The sequence below is a fragment of the Osmerus mordax genome, chromosome 14, assembly GCF_038355195.1.
Source record: "Osmerus mordax isolate fOsmMor3 chromosome 14, fOsmMor3.pri, whole genome shotgun sequence".
Lineage (NCBI taxonomy): Eukaryota > Metazoa > Chordata > Actinopteri > Osmeriformes > Osmeridae > Osmerus > Osmerus mordax.
In genome coordinates, this window is record NC_090063.1 from 17432917 (window position 1) to 17453548 (window position 20632).

At 47.5% G+C, this 20632-nt stretch overlaps 2 protein-coding genes across 4 annotated transcripts in view; one reads left to right on the forward strand and one right to left on the reverse strand.

Annotated features, from left to right (window-relative positions):
• Window positions 1–1974: 1974 nt before the first annotated feature.
• anp32b (acidic (leucine-rich) nuclear phosphoprotein 32 family, member B) lies at window positions 1975–7587 on the forward strand. Of its 3 annotated transcripts, XM_067250375.1 has the most exons (8): window positions 1975–2060; window positions 2627–2759; window positions 5046–5195; window positions 5310–5432; window positions 5775–5961; window positions 6590–6705; window positions 7216–7276; window positions 7365–7586. In XM_067250375.1, the coding sequence occupies exons 2-8, from the start codon at window positions 2706–2708 to the stop codon at window positions 7439–7441; spliced, it is 768 nt and encodes a 255-aa protein (XP_067106476.1). In that variant the 5' UTR covers window positions 1975–2060; window positions 2627–2705; the 3' UTR covers window positions 7442–7586. The 3 variants fall into 3 exon arrangements, with proteins under 3 accessions (XP_067106476.1, XP_067106475.1, XP_067106477.1); XM_067250374.1 differs by lacking the exon at window positions 1975–2060 and having other exon boundaries at window positions 2439–2759; window positions 7365–7587; XM_067250376.1 differs by lacking the exon at window positions 1975–2060 and having other exon boundaries at window positions 2553–2759; window positions 7368–7587.
• A 4930-nt stretch (window positions 7588–12517) lies between these two features.
• Window positions 12518–20632, reverse strand: part of coro2aa (coronin 2Aa) — a 20548-nt gene continuing 12433 nt past the window's right edge. The window contains exons 2-12 of the mRNA XM_067250448.1: window positions 20155–20355; window positions 17605–17721; window positions 17177–17326; window positions 16437–16616; window positions 15999–16115; window positions 14478–14582; window positions 14068–14164; window positions 13569–13681; window positions 13363–13453; window positions 13021–13280; window positions 12518–12683 (exon numbers count right to left, since the gene is read on the reverse strand). Of these exons, the coding sequence (XP_067106549.1) occupies window positions 12552–12683; window positions 13021–13280; window positions 13363–13453; window positions 13569–13681; window positions 14068–14164; window positions 14478–14582; window positions 15999–16115; window positions 16437–16616; window positions 17177–17326; window positions 17605–17721; window positions 20155–20355 (1563 nt within the window). The 3' untranslated portion in view covers window positions 12518–12551. The remainder of the gene's footprint in view (window positions 12684–13020; window positions 13281–13362; window positions 13454–13568; window positions 13682–14067; window positions 14165–14477; window positions 14583–15998; window positions 16116–16436; window positions 16617–17176; window positions 17327–17604; window positions 17722–20154; window positions 20356–20632) is intronic.

The window sequence follows — 20632 nt, forward strand, 5'->3', positions numbered from 1 at the left end:
ATAGCTGGGCGTGTGGGCCAGGGCCCCCTGGTCTTGACGGGGTTCTCCTCAGATCAGGCGAGGCTGAAGGCCTCCGCTACAGCTTCATGTGCAGGAATCTGGGCTGAATCCCGGCATTCGCGTGGCCACTGACCTAGAATCGGTTTCCCGCCGTTTGTGAGGGTTTTCAGTCGTGATCAACAACTGGTCTCAGATCAGAGGCCTGGCTCAGTGATCAACAACTGGTCTCAGATCAGAGGCCTGGCTCAGTGATCAACAACTGGTCCCAGATCAGAGGCCTGGCTCAGTGATCAACAACTGGTCTCAGATCAGAGGCCTGGCTCAGTGATCAACAACTGGTCTCAGATCAGAGGCCTGGCTCAGTGATCAACAACTGGTCTCAGATCAGAGGCCTGGCTCAGTGATCAACAACTGGTCTCAGATCAGAGGCCTGGCTCAGGACGTTTCTGCTGGTTTATTCAGACGCAGATGTTCACTGAACATGAGTGTTCTCTCCAGACTGTTGTGAGGAGGGGGAGAAGCAGGACTGACCAGGTCCAACATGTTTCCTGTTTCAAGACTTTGCCTTCTGGGTGAATTAACACGTCTCAAAATCCCAAAAGCCAAGTACTCGGTCACAGCATTGAAAGTACAGTTTTCTCTTTTGAGTAGATGTGTAGGACTTTATCCTAATGACAATCTGCGGTTTTGAAGGAAAACATTTTACAGTTAAGTAAAAACAGTGGTGTGTGTGAATGGTTTTCTGTTTAACGTAAGCCCAAAATGGCAACAATGTGCGATAAGAATGGTTTGAGTTCCGTAGGCTTTCAAACACACACACACACACACACAAATACACTCACACACAAAAATACACTCAAACCATCTTAAACACACAAAGAACTTGAACTAGTATCCCAGCATAGTATACTGCCTCTAACAACCACCCCGCTCCCTGCTGCTAGACTGTGAGTATTTCTAATCAGTTATGATAAGCAGGGACAGTGAGAGAGGCAGGCAGGCTCACATACATGTGGTGTTTGATAAACTCATGGTTAGTTCGACTGAGAAAGCACTTTGGTTGAAATACATGGAACATCGCCCCCTACTGGTAAATACCCTCCACTACCATCCGTGTGTGCAGCGTTGTAGCTGGCCAGAGTATTACAATGACCCTGTGTGCTGGAAGAGGCATACGCTGTCAGCTGGATAGACCACTGATGTATCAATCCCGTACGAGATCGAGGACACAAACTGGTATTGCGTGTGATGAATGGTCCTATCATTGTATACTGTGCATGTTCTGTGTTAACACAGAAACAGAGGTAGACTTACAGCAGTAATACACCGTATTACACACTAGTAAACAACTTGTATATCTCTGTAGTTGTTGTGAGAATTGTTTTTATACACGTACTTACTAAGTGACACTTGTTGTGAAGTATAAGAAAGTAAACTATATTTGAGTCAGACACCTTAAACCATATCACCTCTCCAGAAACCAAACATTGAAGATGTGTATGTTCCTCAGCACCAGTAGTTCCTCTCACGCCTCCACAGAATGCACCCTAGTTTTCCTATTCAACAGCCTCTGTTGAGAGCGTGTGTGTGTACTTCCTGTTCTGTGTCAGAGGGGTGTTCTGGTGCTGGTAGTCTGAGTGGAGGCAGTGGAGGTTGTGAGGCGAGCACACAGGAGCCCTCTTCAATCTGGGGGACCATGAGTCGATGCAGGAAGTGGCAGAGGGGAAATTTCCCCCTCGTAGGAGACCTACAATGCTCTCTTCACTGCTCTCCAAACAAACTGCAAGCTGCTTCCAGGCCAGGCTACATGCAGGTACTCCTACAACATTCACCAACACAGGTTACAGTTACGCTCGTTTCTCAAATCACTGCTAATGTCAAACTTGTCTTATAGAATAAAGATTTATTCCAAAATGAGACCATATTGTGGACATTTTGTTGAATAAGTACACTTGTTTTTGATTTACAGGTCAGCTGTGTAAGATGTGGTTATACTGTACAACAAATAAATACGAAATAAATGAAGCCAATTATTGACAACAATAGGGTTGAATCTGCAGGTAGACCATGTTTGTTATTTAAAAGTGTTCATGTGATTGGGCAAAAAAAAACAGGAATTAAGTCATAAAAACATTAAAAGTAAATCATATCACGTATAAATTGTTTAGAAACATAAATCATTAGAGAACTTAGCCTGAGGTGTGTTTTGTCATCGTAAGCATGTTGCTAAATGACTAAATGTAAAAATGGATGTATACAACAATACCTGCCATATGCATTTTTTTCCATTTTTCAACATGACACGACGAATAAGCAGACATACAAATCCATATTAGCTCAACAGAATGACAGATGGAGATTAAGGCTTTTTTATTTTATTTTTTACATAACACACATTACTTCTTCAGAAATAAATTGCACCACCACCATTAGAACAGTTCCACGGCATCGTCATGTTTAGTGACTGCAATGCCTTTTTAACGGCAGTGGGATGTTCTGGCCAGAGATGGCGCTGTTTAGTATATATTTTGTTTCAGTCCCGTTTCCCTCCATGGTTTCTCCTCTCCCCGACTAACTTGGCGTTTGGCTCAGTTCATTATACAGTCCCATATTCTTCCTCCATTAGGGCATCTCTCAGCATTTGGACTGAGAAAAGATTCCAGCAAAACCCCAGAGAGAAAAGTTTAAACTTTCGGAAGGGCAAAATGGACATGAAAAAGAGGATCCACTTGGAGCTTCGAAACATGACACCATCTGATGTAAGTCTGCCTTTTAAACCAAACCTTTAGTTTTCTGGCTAGCATTGCTAGCTTGCTACTTTTTTGCTTTCCAAGTGACCTGTGTAGCTAGCAAATGGTGACCACATGGGGTTTATGTTTCTCATTTATTAATAGGGCGGAAAATACTTAACTGTAACAAGCTTTATCTGTTATAGAGTATCCGTTAGGGCGTGAAGGGGCAACAAAACGAGAAAAGCTATATTCAATCGTTACTTTCGAAAGCCGATTCTTTAGCTTGCTGGCATTATTGCAGGGTTGTAACGTTCCCCAGTCCCCTCGGTCGATGGTTGCACACACGATTCGATGGCAACGATGTGGCCCAATTTGTTAACTTCTATTTACATCGGCGTTAGAAGAATGTCAGTTTCCCTCCCGTGCGTTCTGACAAACGAAATGGTTTATTTTATATAGACCTTGGAAGCCATGTTTGTGGCTAGCATAACTGCTAAAATGGGGCGCCCTTTATTACAATGCACTTTACACCCCTCAGCAATTAGTCAAAAACGAAAAAACGCCTCGTAATACTTTTGATCTCTTAATCAAGATCACGGGTGGAGCAATGATCATTTATCCAGATTGGGTCGGGACACATTCAGCAGCTGTAGCTAGCTGGATACGCAAACAAAAAATTAGTCACTTACTGACTCTCACGAGTCACCCAAATCCTATATAGCTACTATCAATCCGCCAAGTTACAATGTTCCATTTTATGTAAACGTTTACGTTGATCACCAACCAAGTCAAGTTTAGAGTGGCCAAACAACAATACCATACCTTAATTATGATGGGATGCATAAAGTTTAAATCCAGAATTAAGTTGCGTAATATTAGCATTTAGGTTTTAGACTATTCTCTGCCTAAGTTAGTTGATTTATTGAATCATCCTGAAATTAAATGAGTCAATTCCAATAATTCCGGCACGGATCTGACAATGTTTGGTTCCCGCCATATTATGTTCCAGGAACAACGATTAAACGGTATAAATCCATCTGTTACAGACTATGATGCCCCGGGTTTGGATTAACTGTATTGTGTCATTTCGCTGAAATGTTTACTTTTGACCCGCTACATAGACAATACTATCTGAAAGTACTAGTATGGTCACCGGCTTGTGGAACAGTCTGCCTGACTGACACGACACCGAGCAACCCGTTCGATGCGTGGGTAGTTAAAATTCGACATCCCCGCGCCCTTCATTCATGCAAAAATGTATACAAATATTATACAGTGAAAGAGGATTACAAATTGATATTTATACTGTATTACTACGTGTTAGCAGTCATTTCCCGTCGAAGTGTTCAAGAGATGTCTGCATACTGTATCTCAGGAATCGCCATGTTGTCATTCTGTCGTCTTTGAAGCTCTGGAGAAAGGAACTTTCTCCATCTTTGTCTTACTAATTTCCGTTATGAATATTTCCTTCGCCATTGGAACAAAAACGCCGATATAACGTAACAATCTGTAATATCGGTCGATCGCTCGACGACAAGACGATCCAATTCCTCTCTCAAATTTGATTTGAAAATAAAAAGTATATCTTTACAGAGTATATTCGCAATCCTTCCCGTTGCTGTAGTGTGGGTAATGGCGGCTGACAAACTTCTCCTGCAGCTCTTCACTGCACGCAGCGCTTAAAAGGGCAATGGCTGGCTAGCCTGTAGCGAGCTGCTAGCTAACAAAAATCATTGCATTTGTCATTAGTGACTGCATCGGCAGAGCAAGGGAAAGGTGCATCTGTTTTCTACCGTTCCTCTTCCTGGCATATGTCTTAAAGAATACACTCGCGGTGGCTTTACCATACGATTGAAACACTTATCGTGGACACACAGTAGTATTTTAGGTGTTTGACTTTGAGAGGGCGCAAATCATGATCTTGGACGTTTTACAATAACTTTGTTCAACGTTTAATCGAGCATTTGATTGCGCAGCTATAGTGTTGTGCCCACACTGTAAACTCCTCCTTTCGACAAGCGTGGATGTAGGGCATTATGTTGTAAGGGATTTAATAAAGTTGTTATTTAGTTGGTAGTCTTTCGAAAAACACACGTCTATCTAGGTTCCTGTACACGTTCTAAGTTCACGACTCAAACTGATGCTGTCAATTGTTAAAAATTGTGTTAGAATTGTTCATGTCAGACACACTGGATCAAGTGCTTTTCTCCACTATGAACTTTAAAACCTAGGATATTGAAACGTGCACAGCTTTAACTAATATGTTCAAACGATGAATACAATATTGAACAGTTTATTTGTATTCTTTTACAGGTACGAGAACTGGTCCTTGACAACTGTCGATCTAATGAAGGGAAAATTGAAGGTCTCACAGCTGAATTTGTCAACTTGGAATTTCTCAGTTTGATAAATGTTGGCTTAATGTCTGTCTCTAACCTCCCCAAACTCGGAAAACTCAAAAAGGTAAAGTTGCTTTCCCGTTCCATACTACGTTGGACCAGCTAATGTTTAAAATACCTTAAACTACAGGTTTACAAGTGTCTCAAATTCTACCCTATTTTATATTTATTTTGTCAGTTGGAGCTCAGCGACAACAGAATCACTGGTGGCCTCGACGTTTTAGCAGAGAAGCTCCCCAACCTCACGCATCTAAACCTCAGCGGAAACAAACTGAAGGACATCAGCACGTTGGAACCTTTGGTGAGTACTGGCACCCAGGCAGGACACATTTAAGTGCGACACGATACCAGTAGCCTACTCAAGTGTAAAACCGCAAGTCACATCCCACTTAGAATTTCACGTTTACATTTTTACTTTAAATATAAGCGTTACTGTTACAACTGTTTAATTAACTAATTTGTTAGTTTGTAGTTGATATGCGATGTGGCTAGCAAACAGACCGCTCCTTGACTGACCACCGAAACTCAGTCAGACCTAGGTCTGGGTTAGATCTAAGCACTTTTGATCCTTGGATCTCCTGCTGTACTTCCTTGCGCTGCTGAATTCATGAAAATGTGAGGAGAATGTGTTTGTTTCTCGTAGAAAAAGCTTGACAACCTGAAGAGCCTGGACCTGTTTAACTGCGAGGTGACGAACCTAAATGACTACAGGGAGAGCGTGTTCAAGCTGCTGCCCCAGCTCACGTACCTGGACGGGTACGACCTCGAGGACAGGGAAGCCTCCGACTCGGATGGAGAGGTGGACGGGGCGGACGATGACGATGACGAGGGTTCGACTCCCTTCCTGCCTTTTATTACACACAGTCATCATCATCCACACAGTCATCATCATCCACACAGTCATCATCCTCCACACAGTCATCATCATCCACACAGTCATCATCCTCCACACAGTCATCATCCTCCACACAGTCATCATCCTCCACACAGTCATCATCATCCACACAGTCATCATCATCCACACAGTCATCATCATCCACACAGTCATCATCATCCACACAGTCATCATCATCCACACAGTCATCATCATCCACACAGTCATCATCCTCCACACAGTCATCATCATCCACACAGTCATCATCCTCCACACAATCATCATCCACACAGTCATCATCATCCACACAGTCATCATCATCCACACAGTCATCATCCTCCACACAGTCATCATCATCCTCCACACAGTCATCATCATCCTCCACACAGTCATCATCATCCTCCACACAGTCATCATCATCCTCCACACAGTCATCATCATCCTCCACACAGTCATCATCCATACATTCATCCTTTCTTCCTGGATAAATCACTCGTCTAAATGGAAGTTTTCAACTAAACAAGCGAGTGTTGTCCACTGTGGGTCTAATCTCTGTTCTACTGTGTGGCGTTTCCTCATGTTAGAGGGTGAGGAGGACGAGGATGGGGAGGAGGAAGACTTTGACGAGGACGAGGATGATGACGATGAAGAGGAGGTAGAAGGAGAGGAGGATGACGAGGAGGGCAGCGGAGATGACGAGGTAGGTGGTGTTGTCCTCTGACAGACTAGACCAGTGGTTCTCAACCCTGGTCCGCATGACCTCCTGTCCTGCATGTTCTAGATGTTCTCCTGCTCCAACACACCTCATTCTAATGAGTGGGTCGTTACCAGGCTTCTGCTGACCTTGATAACGAAACATTCATTAGAATCAGGAGTGTTGGAGCAGGGAAACATCTAAAACATGCGGGGCGGGGGGTCGAAGACCATTGGACAAGAGTATATGTAACTGAGTTGAATTGTTTCAACACACTCCTCAGTATAAATACAGCCATCGAATAGCTTTTCAGTAGGGTAGCTGGTTACGCTGTTTGTAAAGGTTGAGGCCGTGTTTGCGAGTCAGAGGACCTGAGTTTGAATCCCAGTACGAGGAAAGCAATACTGACAAGCAGCGTGACTACACCACATAGACATACATATAGTTGACAAAGGATAGTCCATCTTCGCTCCAGACGCTCATTTCAACAAACTCACTTGGTTCTCACTTTTCCAGGAGGAAGACTTGGGACAGGAAGGTGAAGTGGAGGATGAGGATGATGAAGAGGAGGAAGATGGTGGGTACCCAACACTCGTCACACACACCATCCCACCAGACAGCTGACAGAGGAATGTTTTGATGTGAGGTGTCTCGTTTCCTCCTAGAAGCCGAGGCGGGAAAAGGAGAGAAGAGGAAGCGAGACCCAGAGGATGAAGATGATGACGATGATGACGACGACTAAGAGAGAAAGAAAAGAGAGCCTGTCGATTTACCAACTCTGCCCTGCCCCTCTCCCCCAACAACCCCTCCTCTGCCCTCCCCCTCTCCCCCAAAAACCCCTCCTCTGCCCTCCCCCTCCAACCCCCTCCCCCAAGTACCCACCCACACTTGGATGCCCACCCTCCTCCACCCAGACACCCAGCCTATTCACACCCCCATCCCCAGCTTTGAGCTCTCATGCAGGGCAAGACTGTATCGTACGGGTGGGTCGAGTGGAGCTGCACCCCCCCTCCCTCTTTCCCCTCCCCCAGGAACCGAGAGCCACTGCCCCCCCCTCCCCCCACCCCCCCAGCAGCCCACCACTCAGCATTCCAAAAATCACTGTCAACAAGCCCAGGTCATGTGCTCGCGCCCCGGGACTGTGGGACTGGTGTCTAGTTTTGGGTCTGTGCTTTTAATATTTTGTTGGATTTTGTTTTATTTTTTCTTAATTTTTAATTATTTTTGGGTGTTTTTATTTTTCCCCCCTCTCTCTCCTCTGTTTGCGTTTTCCTCATTTTTCCCTTAAATAAAATGATCGCTATAGCAACTGTGCAACGAGCGAGCGCTGAATTTGAGTGTGGCCGCCTGTTGCACAAATCAAGGTTGTAGCTACATTTTTACTTTCTGTATGACAAAAAAAAAAAAACTTTGTAAATAAAATGTTAACATTTTGCGCTTTTGGCCCTGCCCCGTCTTTGCAACTGTCAAAACCAAACTGTCAGAGGTGGAGTTGATGTAGTGGTAGCGTTACAACATCCAGACTCCCTCCCATGTAAACCACTCATGTCCTGTGGCTCTGCTGAGTCACTGGGAACCAAGGGTGCTACACAAGGGCAGATTCCGTTTCCAAACTTCTGGATTTCAGCTGTGCTTCTGTTGAATCTTATGGTGTTCTAGATGTACACTAACCAGAGATGGTGTTCTAGATGTACACTAACCAGAGATGGTGTTGTTCTAGATGTACACTAACCAGAGATGGTGTTCTAGATGTACACTAACCAGAGATGGTGTTGTTGTAGATGTACACTTACCAGAGATGGTGTTCTAGATGTACACTAACCAGAGATGGTGTTGTTGTAGATGTACATTTACCAGAGATGGTGTTCTAGATGTACACTAACCAGAGATGGTGTTGTTCTAGATGTACACTAACCAGAGATGGTGTTGTTGTAGATGTACACTTACCAGAGAAGTTGAGTTTCTCAGGTGTGGAAGAGTAGGACATCTGCTCCAACAGCTGTGTGGAGGATCTGAAGCAGGGCTGATTAGGCCACACAAACGCCAGCCAAGGTGGTACCAAATCTACCCATGTTTCCTAGTCAAGGGCTAGGACACCAAGCCTAGCAATCAACGTGTTCAACTAAATGTTTCGTTCCACCAGCTTGAGAGTGAATTACTTCCAGGAAGTCCCAGAGCCTGGCTGAGGGCAAGGAGGGGGTCTGGAGGAGACACGAGGAAGAACTGTCAACATTTTACAACCGGTAGTCATAACCTGAGCAAATGACTGAATTGAGGGGAATTTCATAGAAACTACGAGTTTCATAGTTTGCTACCAACACAAATGGTGTTAGTTACAATAACACTATCATACAGGTAATGCAGGTAGTATTTCAGGTATTTTACCTTAGATATTCAGAAAAACGTTTTACATGTATTTTTTTATTTAATATGCACAGGGTTATCTCACTGAAAGTAAACAAGTCATACATTCATACTTAAAACAAAAAAAAAGAACTCTAGTTGTGTGTAGCCTTCATGTCTTTAAGACATCACAATAATCAATCCAGAAAACCAAACTAGCAAGAATTCTGAGGCACAATAAGTCTGATCTGGTCATATTGACCAGCAGATACCGTCTTTACCAAAGAGGGAAACTCACTATTAAAAGCAGCATTATCACCTCACGCGAGCTACAACTCTTCCTGCTGAAATATTGCCTCTTTTCGCAAATTTGAAACCGAGAACATCCAGTTACTGACATTCTGGAGTGTCCTAAACTCCTTGAAATAGGTACCGTTCCGGAATTTCTAGTTCTCAAGAACTACAGAATGTTCCGGATCGGATGCATTCCGTTTGTCATTTGGTTTTGGCTTGTCTGTGTGTTGGAACTTGTCCATGTCATTATTCAATGGAGAAAAAAAAACATACAAATGTGGGGGTTAAGAAGACCCCTTGCACAGCACCACAGGTGATGAACGGTGTAGTATTCTAGACAGTAAGCTGGCAGTTAAGGTGTCGCTAAGATGGCAATGCTAAACTAGTTCAGAAGCTACGGCTGGGTCATATAAAGTTCATGACTCGCACAAACGGACCACCTGCACATGTGACCACAACACAGACAAGCTCTGCCCTGAGAACGCGGTGAGGTGAGGGCGCCGGACGTGTTGAGCCAAGGTTAGGGGTGGGGGTTAGCCAGTCCAGTTAGCGTTTGTTCTACCTCAGACCTTTGGTCCTGTTTAGAGGTCCCAGTCAATGAGTAAACCACAGGGCTGCACTCCAACACTGAACACGCTCTCCTGCCTGTCATCTCTCCTTCTCCACAGAAATCACTGAAAACAAACGAGAGCATTAGCTATAGCTTGGAAAAGGAGCGAAGGGTTTCCTGTGTCATTCAGGTTAACGGACGTGTGCATGGTTGTTTAATCAGAGCAGAACCGAGACACCGTCCAGAGCGTCCACGGCCTGTTACGGACGGTCTGTCGGGCCGTGTCCACGGCGTGTTACAGACGGTCTGTCGGGCCGTGTCCAGAACCATTCTGAAGAGTAAGCCAGCCTGGATCACAGTGATCTTTGAGTATCATGTGTGCAGCGATGGTCGTTAAGGTTCTGTCGAATGTCCATATTTACACGCCAAACAGCGTCCAAAGCTAAGCTCAGTCCAGAGACAACCTCCAGTTGTCTACCAACCAGTCTTACAACAACAGTTTCACAAGCGACCGCATAAAAGCTATGGTTAAGATCAGACTAGTGCAAAGATTAGGAAAGCATCGTTAAAACAAATTCCCTTTCATAGTTTCTTTAGATAAGCACTTTAGAATTTCATAAAGTGACAAAATGTATTGTATTCCCTGTAAAGTCATTTAACAGTATAGATAAATATATACACGATGGCTTTTGAAACTTTCAATTATACTCCTATATCCTTTCCTAATTGTGACAAAACTCTTAAGCATCGACATTATCCTGCGTTACTAAAAACCAAGATATTTTAAAGTAAAACAAATAGGGGTGGGAAACTTTTGGTACCTCACAATTCGATTTGATTCTTGGGGTCACGATTCGATCAAAAATCGATTCTTTGATTTTAATCAAATTTCGATTCAATATATGCTTACATTTTATTCCAGTTTGCTGTTTAGTGTTACTTGTTTCTATTTGACTGTTATAGTCAGTTAAGTATTGAAGAAAAAAATGTCAATGCATCAAAACCTTTAAATGTATTGTTTTTCTTACAGTTTAGTAAACTCATTGTATTTTTTTTAAATCGATTTTAGAAATTTGTGAATCGATATGAATCGCTAGAAGATTGAATCGTGATTCAATGCGAATCGATTTTTTCCCCCACCCCTAAAAACAAATGACAGTCCCAGTTTCCTGCACAGACAGGATGTGACACGAACAGCAGTTTGGTTGTTCTATTGAATCTGTATATGTTTTAAGTGGGCCAGAAGTCACCCTTGTGAAAACAATACCACCTCCTTTCTTATTTCATAACTAATCAACCTATGTTCCTAACTCCTTGGTATGTTTGGGTACAGTGTTGTGATTACAGCGTTACCTTTAAGAAGAGGGATCCTGCCTTGCGAGTGACAGTTCAACAGGTGAAGTCGGTTATTATGGGATATATCTGAAACAGAACAATGAACTTCCTGGTTGGCTGTGTGGTACATCCCTTTGAGCCAATCACGTCACCTGTGTGCAATGCATTCTGGGGAATCCCCCCCGCACTCGTTCTTTGCCTCTGCTGCGACTTCATCACACTTTCATTCATATGGCTGATATTGTTTTGTTTGCACGTTAAAAACAGAAAAAATACAACTGAATTAAAACATTAAAAGAAGCTCCACCATGGCTGCAGGTGTCGACAGCAGCCGGCTGTTCCCAGGCAACGATTGTTCTCTCGGCTGATTGACGTCTCACTAGTTTAACTGTCATAATGATATTCATAGCAATAAAAAAAATCTGTGTCTCAATACTCTCTCTCTACCTAAACATGGTTCTCTCTACCGCTCCTCCTTTCACACACTTCTCTCATGCGACACACACAATACCAGCATCCACACACAGTATAGTATTTAAAAATGCCCAAAAAATAAGAAATTCATTAAAAGGTAAAAAATAAATTCAGTGTATCTTACAATCATAAGTGAGGTCTGTTGTCATCCAATCCAACGATCAGAATGACAGAGACACACATTGTTCATTTTAAGGTAGGCACATTAAAGCATTTTCTTTTTTTCTTGCGTAAAAAAAAACAAAACAACTTGCATAGCTCTGGAGCAGAACGAAGAACACATTTTGTGGTGTGGGAGGGTCATGTTGAGTGGTGCCGTTTCATTGGACAATGACGGAATGATGATCAATATATAGCTAGTGTATGGGTTACTGTGAGCTAGGGTGTGTATTGCATGTACAGGACATAAACAGAGTTCATTTTTGGTCTGGGTGAGATCATAGCATACGAGGACACACACACAACTCAGTCCAGAGAGGACACACACACACACACCTCAGTCCAGAGAGGACACACACACCTTAGTCCAGACAGGACACACACACACCTTAGTCCAGAGAGGAAACACACAAACACAGTCCCAGACCAGAGATGTGTCCACTGCAGTCAAACCTCTCAACCAAAAAAGTGAGGGAAAAAGAAGTGTTCCAAGAGACAGAAAATAATCAGGCCAGGAAACCTGGGGGACCTGGGTCAGAGCAGAGCCCAGGAGGGGGCAGGAGGGCAGGAGGGCTGGAGGGCAGGAGGGCAGGAGGGCAGGAGGGGGCAGGAGGGCAGGAGGGGGCAGGAGGGCTGGAGGGCAGGAGGGCTGGAGGGGGCAGGAGGGCAGGAGGGGGGAGGAGGGCAGGAGGGGGACTCAGAGGTCTCCGTGGGCATTCCTGACGTTGTTGATCTCCAGCTCCAGCTGTCTGATGCGGACGTCTCTTTGGTTCAGCTGCTCCCGCAGACGACGGATCTCATCCTGCTGCTTGTGGAACCGCACACGCAGCTGCACACACACACACACACACGCACACATGTACACACACACACACACGCACACACACACACATGTACACACACGTACATGTACACACACGCACACATGTACACACACACACACACACGTACACAGACAAGCACACACACATATACAGACACAGAGAAGGGTGTTTAAATAATTGAAGATTACTCTTATTTGCTCAAATTCTTTTCACCTGGAAGTCCCCTCTCTCTCTCCTCCTCCCATCCCCTATTCCTCCTCCTTCCATCTCTCTCTACTCCACCAGTCATCCCTTTCTCCCCTCCAATCCCTCCATCCCTCTCCTTCTCCCTCTGTCCATCACCTCATTCTCTGTCTTTGGGGGAGAGTAGAGTGTGGGGTCTTGTCCATTGCTGAGCGACGACGTCTGACTCTGGTCCTCCTCCCTCCCCTCCCTCCCCTCCGGGGTGCCCAGCTGGTCTTGGATGTAGCTGAGCTGTAGCAGGCCCGGCTTGTTCTGGGACCTGCGGCTGTCCAGGCCGCTGCCCAGACCCTTCCCAGAGCTCCAGTCCTGGGGGCTGTCGGCTACTCGAGTCCCAGGCTTCAGGGACATCAGGACAGGGCCTGGAGGGAGAGAGGGAGAGGACTCAACCAGGAAGAACTTCTTCTGTTTGTGTATCGATGTGTGTGTGTGTTGACCTCTGACCTTTGTCGATGCCACTGAGCCAGTCCTCTGCGGTCAGGGCTGGCTGGTTTCCTGCTGTCATGGGGTAGATGTCCTCCTGGTATGACTCCGACTGACACACACACACACACACACACACACACACACATTTAAAATTCACAGAATATTTTTCCAAATACACGTCCATATCTTATGCATGTGTGAGTGAGTGTGTGTGTGTGTCTCACCCTGCGAGGTACGATCATGGACAGAGGTTCGATCAGACTCTTGATGGTGACGAGCTTGTAGAACCTGAACACCTCACAGGAGTTCACGTCCAGCCCTCTCTTAGGCATCACGCCTGACACACACACACACACACACACACACACACACACACACAGCATAAATCTGACTGATTTGTCAAATAACACAGCCAGGGGGATTTGCATACGAGTCATTTAAGACTTTGCAGGTGCACTAACACTTTATAAACTAACACACACACAGAGAGAGAGAGAGAATGTGATAGCGAGAGGACGTGTGTGAAAGAAATAAATAAAGAGAGGGAGGGGGAAAAACAGGGAGAGGGATATTAAGATTGAAAGACAAAGAGAGAGTGAGGAAGAGAAAGAGAGAGGAAGGAGAGGGAGAGAAAGAGGGGGAGTGACAGAGAGAAAGAAAGAGATTGAGAAAAAGAACGAGAGGGAGAGCGAGGGCGAGAGGGAGAGAGAGAGAGGTTCTTACCCATCCCCTTCTGGGGAAGCAGGGAGCGATACTCTGTGAGGAAGTGCATGTAGGGTTTCTCAGAGCTGATCTCATAGTACCTGATATTACCATCACCCTGAGAGGGAGGGGGGAGTGGAGGAGGGGGGGGGGGGGAGAGAGAAGGGAGAGATGGTCAGTACTTGTGTCCTGTGTACTAACCTTAACACTGTCTACTATTTTCTTAAAGTACTTTCCATTGATCTGCTTTATCACGTTCAGGTCTGAGGGTTTGGTTGTTTATCACACTGCTATCGCTCCTGTTACAGAACACTGCATCACCTCACAAAACACCTTGTGTACTGTTGTTTGCTAGGGTGAGGAGAGTACTTCCTGGGTTTGACAGGAAGTGCACCTGGGTTTGACAGGAAGTGCACCCCCTTGAGTTTCACCTTGCCCGCGATGTACAACATGTGTGTGTCGGGGTCATAGAAGGGGAACAGCACTCCTGACGATCCGTCCAGGTCGTGTTGCAGTAAGGGAACAGACAGGTCCTCCTGTACACACACACACACACACACACACCGGCACACACACACACACACAGGCACACACACACACGCACACACCGGTACACACACACACACACACAGAGCCAGATCAGCATGTTGGAGGTGTTACAGACATGTCAGCCTCTAGTTCACAGTAGGCATCATGCTCACTCATCTATCTCACATCTCTAGCAGGGCGGAATTAAACAGGGCAGAATTAAACAGACTAGAGAGTCCTTTAAAACCTTAATCCATCTACCAGTCATAATCTCCCTCTGCCCACACACACACCACACCCCAACATCGACACAGCACCCATTAATGAACACCATATTTGTTGTTGTGCCACCAGAACCCTCTACAGAGCATGAACAGGAATGTTAAAACCACAGATTGTTCTGTTTGACAGCAGCTCATTTCTCAGCCTCGCCCCCTGGTCTGACTTGTGTGCAGTTCTTCAGAGGGTGTGTGTGTCTGAAGGCTGTCCACCAGAGGGTGTGTGTGTCTGAGGGCTGTCCATCAGAGGGCGTGTGTGTCTGAGGGCTGTCCACCAGAGGGTGTGTGTGTCTGAGGGCTGTCCACCAGAGGGCGTGTGTGTCTGAGGGCTGTCCATCAGAGGGCGTGTGTGTCTGAGGGCTGTCCACCAGAGGGTGTGTGTGTCTGAGGGCTGTCCACCAGAGGGCGTGTGTGTCTGAGGGCTGTCCATCAGAGGGCGTGTGTGTCTGAGGGCTGTCCACCAGAGGGCATGTGTGTCTGAGGGCTGTCCATCAGAGGGCGTGTGCGTCTGAGGGCTGTCCATCAGAGGGTGTGTGTGTCTGAGGGCTGTCCACCAGAGGGCGTGTGTGTCTGAGGGCTGTCCACCAGAGGGCGTGTGTGTCTGAGGGCTGTCCACCAGAGGGCGTGTGTGTCTGAGAGAGGGCTGTCCAGATCTAGATGGTGCTCCAGATGCTTCCATATGGTTTTAGACTGTAAGTGGTTCTAGGTGATTCTATGTGCTTCTAAATGGTCTGAGGTGATTCAAGTTCAGTGGTTCTCAACCCTGGTCCTCAGGGACCCCCTGTCCTACATGTTTTAGATGTTTCCAACACCTGATTCAAATAAATGGGCTAAATAGAAAGGCTTCTGCTGAGCTTCATCAGAATCAGAATCGTGTTTAATAGCCAAGTAAGTCGTCACAAACAAGGAATTTACTTTGGTGGGCAGGTGCATACAGTAAACATAATTGAATCCTAAAATCTTATAGTGTGTGTGCTTTCCTTAAATATACAATATAAACATTAAAAAATGTAGAAACATTTACAACAAAAGAACAACTCGTTTATCTGAACCAGGTGTGTTGGAGCAGGGAAACATCTAGAACATGTAGGGCAGGGGAGCACGAGGACCAGGGTTGTTCTAGGTGGTTTTATGTGCTTCTCCTACCTGGTCCCAGAGGGCGATCTGCCTGTGGTTCCACCGGGACCCGCCGGAGGTCAGCACCATCTTCATGTTCCCCAGGAACAGAACCTTACTGGCCCGGTGAGTCTTACAGTTGGCCTCCTGGAAACAAACACAAACAGATTATAGAAGACCCCTTATTATAGGCTGTGTGCTCCACCCCCCACACACACTCTCCCCCTCCCTCCCTCCCACCCACCCCACACACACACACACTCTCTCTCACCCATCCACCACACACTCTCCCCCTCCCTCCCTCCCTCCCTCCCACCCACACTCTCTCTCACCCATTCACCACACACTCTCCCCCTCCCTCCCTCCCACCCACCCCACACACACTCTCCCCCTCCCTCCCACCCACCCCCCACACACACACTCTCACCCTCCCTCCCACCCCACACACACTCTCCCCCCCTCCCAGACCTGCAGCAGAGTTCCAGAGCGTGGGTCTATGATCCGGATCTTCTTGTCCTTGCAGCAGGAGGCCATGCGGCTGCCGTCAGGGCTGAAGGCCAGAGACAGCACCACATCTGTGTGCAGACTGATGGTCCTCACGGGGTGTTTCAGCACCAGCTCAGGCCCATCCAGGTTCCACACCATCACCTGGGGGACACGCATCACACACACACGCATCACACACACACGCATCACACACACACGCATCACACACACGCATCAGAAACCACACACACACGCATCAGAAACCACACACCCACGCATCAGAAACCACACACACACACACAAGCATCAGAAATCACACAAACACACACACACACGCACATCACACACACACACAAGCACCTTTCAGACCCACGATGTACTGTATTGTGCGTTACCAACGTGTGTGTGTGTGCGCATTTATGATGCATGTGTGTATGTGTGCCCTATATGTGGCCTGCTTATCTGGGCTGGTTATCTGTTCTGATCTGAGGGCATCTGTCAAGCCCTTTGTGACACTGCTTGTCAAAGAGGCTTTAAAAATAAAGTTTGATGTGATTGGACGCTGGTGAGATAGAGATCTACGGTAGGAGCAGCCTATCACATCCCAGCAGGAAATCAGACAGGAAACTGATTTGACTGCATGTCAGCTGGACAGCTTGGGATGGTTCTTCTCTCACTCATTCTTCTAGACATGAGTGTGTGTGTGAGTGTGTGTGAGGTACCTGGTAGTCGTAGGCGGTGCTGAACAGGATGTTGCTGGCGGTGGGGTGCCACTCCAGCAGTCCCACCCTGCGAGAGTGTCCCTGCAGCTCCTTCCTGGCCACCGTCAGGTTCCTCTGCAGACCCTTACACGGGATGTCCCAGATCTTCACCTGGTGCACACACACACGTTCATCAGAGCTCTTCAGTACAGAAGTCTTGTCTTGACTGGAGACATGCAGCAGAGCAGCTCAGTCTCAACGGGAATGTCTGGAATGATCGATAGATGTGCTTTAAAACAATCACCATGCTTCTACATGTTCCTGCTCTCGAGTGTGTGTGTGTAAGTGTGTGTGAGAGTGTGTGTGTGTGTGTGAGAGTGTGTTTGAGAGTGTTTGTGAGAGTGTGTGTGTGAGAGAGTGTGTGAGTGTGTGTGTGAGTGTGTGCTGACCGTAGCATCCTCGGAGCAGGAAGCTATGCAGTAGTCGTTAAAAGGGTTCCACTTGATGTCCAGGACGTTTCCCCTGTGGCCCGACACCCTGGGGGTGTGAGGGTCTACCTTCCCTGTCTGAGACACAAACACACACACACACACACACACACAGTGAGACAACCTTAGCGACTGACTCCTTAGAGACTGACTCCTTAGAGAGACTGACTCCTCAGAGAGACTGACTCCTCAGAGAGACTGACTCCTCAGAGAGACTGACTCCTCAGAGAGACTGACTCCTTAGAGAGATTGACTCCTCAGAGAGACTGACTCTTTAGAGACTGACTCCTTAGAGACTGACTCCTTAGAGACTGACTCTTCAGAGAGACTGACTCCTCAGAGAGACTGACTCTTTAGAGTGACTCCTCAGAGAGACTGACTCCTTAGAGAGAGCAGCTGTCAGCGTGTAGGACAGTTGCTCAGCAGAAGACTGAGGCGTTTGTCTACATCACTGGTGCTGCGCGACAGGGAAAGTGAAAGAAACTGCTTGGAAATGTTTGTGTATTGTGCTCATGTGTTGACATGATTTAGGCAGCTGCAGACAGCTTACTGCAGAGGTGACTCATACTTGACTAATCATTTGTCCAAAAGGGACAGAAAAACATTGTTTGTGAAACTGTTTGAAATCTTGTTTATGTGTTTCCTGTCTCCTCCAGACCCTCCAAGCTTCCCAGAGACCAAGGAGGCCTGGTGAGACCTGGTGAGACCAGGGAGGCCTGGTGAGACCAGGTGAGACCAGGTGAGACCAGGGAGGCCAGGTGAGACCAGGGAGGCCTGGTGAGACCAGGTGAGACCAGGTGAGACCAGGGAGGCCAGGTGAGACCAGGGAGGCCTGGTGAGACCAGGTGAGACCAGGGAGGCCTGGTGAGGCCTGGTGAGACCAGGTGAGACCAGGTGAGACTAGGGAGGCCGGGTGAGACCAGGGAGGCCTGGTGAGGCCAGGTGAGACCAGGTGAGACCAGGGAGGCCAGGTGAGACCAGGGGAGACCAGATGAGCTGTTCTGATCCTGCTGACTCACATGTGTCTCAACAGAACCTACTCACTGGTGTTCACACACACACACACAGGAGACACACACACACACACACACAGGAGACACACACAGGAGACACACACACACACACAACAGGAGACACACACAGGAGACACACACACACAGACTGTATTGTTGGCAGCATCCTGGTGTGTGTGTGTGTGTTTGAGGTAATGAAATGACATCACCAGCACCACCGAAGGGCCATCGCCAATGAACCCCCCAGAACACACACACACACACCCCACAGACACACACACACACACACACACACACACAGGTGAGCGCTGTTAAACACACACACACAAACCTGTCATATTTGGCATTTGACCAGAGTCCACATGATATCATTGCTCTAGGGGCTACATCAACCCCCAGAACACACAGCTCTCTCTCTCTCCCTCCTCTCTCTCTCTCTCTCTCTCTCTCTCTCTCTCTCTCTCCTCCTCCTCCCCCCCCCCCCCCCTCTCTCTCTCCTCCTCCTCCTCCCCCCCCCCTCTCCTCTCTCTCTCCTCCTCCTCTCCCCCCCCCCCCCCTCTCTCTCTCCTCCTCCCCCCCCCCCTCTCTCTCTCCTCTCTCCCTCCCCCTCCTCTCTATCTCTCTCTCTCCCTCCCCCCCCTCTCTCCTTCTCTCTCCCTCTCTCCTCCTCCTTTCTCTCTCCCTCCCCCTCCCCCTCTCCCTCTTCCTCTAACACACAGGTGATTGTTTGCGCACACACACAGGCAATATTTACGACTCAGAACATGTTATCAGAGAAAGAGAAGCATAAATACCACATCACAGAGGAGGCTGGTGAACAACGGCTGGTGTGTGAGAGTGTATGTGACAGTATGTGTGAGTGAGTGTGTGTGGGTGTGTGTGTGTGTGTGTGTAGAGACAGATGGGGGGCTAGGGATCAAGGTGAATGATGTCATTCCTGAGACCCTGTGTAATTCCAGGAACACAGAGGAATTCACACAACACCTTTAAAATGAGGGAGAGGAGGAAGGAGAGGGAGAGACAAGAGAGAGGAAGAGAGAGGAAGAGAGAGGAAGAGAGAGGAAGAGAGAGGAAGGAGAGGAGGAGAGAGAGAGAGAGTGAGGAAGAGAGAGGAAGAGAGAGGGAGAGAAAGAGAGAGGAAGAGAGAGGGAGAGAAAGAGAGAGGATGAGAGAGGGAGAGAAAGAGAGAGGAAGAGAGAGGAAGAGAGAGGAAGAGAGAGGGAGAGAAAGAGTGAGGAAGAGAGAGAGGAGAGGGAGAGAAAGGGAGACAGAGGGAGACAGGAAGAAAGAAAGACTAGGGAAAGACAAGCAGCCAAGAAGCAAACATTGCTGCTCAAAACAGGCCCAGTTTAAAACTCTCCCTCCCCCACCCCCTCCTCCCTCCCCCAGCCCCCCTCCTCCCTCCCCCAGCCCCCCTCCTCCCTCCCCCAGCCCCCCCTCCTCCCTCCCCCAGCCCCCCTCCTCCCTCCCTCCCTCCCCCAGCACCTCCCCTCCTCACGTGGTGGATGGACAGCACCAGGAAGGAGCCTCCTCCAGCACACTCGGTGATGACGGCCAGGAAGCGAGGGTTGACGCTGCAGAAGTGGTTGTCCTGGACGCTGCGAGTGATGGGAACGCCATCGTAGCAGCTCTCCTTGGACGCCGCCTTCCCGAAGACGTGACGGAACTTAGAGCTGCGGTACTGAGGACGCCATGACATCTAGGGAGAGAGGAGGGGGAGGGAGAGGAGGGAGAGAGGAGGGGGAGGATTGAGGGAGAGGGACAGAGGTTTAGTTTACCATAATCTGCCAGTGACTAGATTTGAGAATCATACACACACACACAGCCATGACACAATGTGCCATGTGGAGGACTGGGTCGTTGTGTGGCTAGCCAGAGTGCCTGCTGCCTCCCCTCCCCTCCCCTCCCCTCCAGGTCTACCTTCTGTCTGCAGCATGGTCATTATTTATGAATCAGGGTGGAGCACAGTGGGGGGG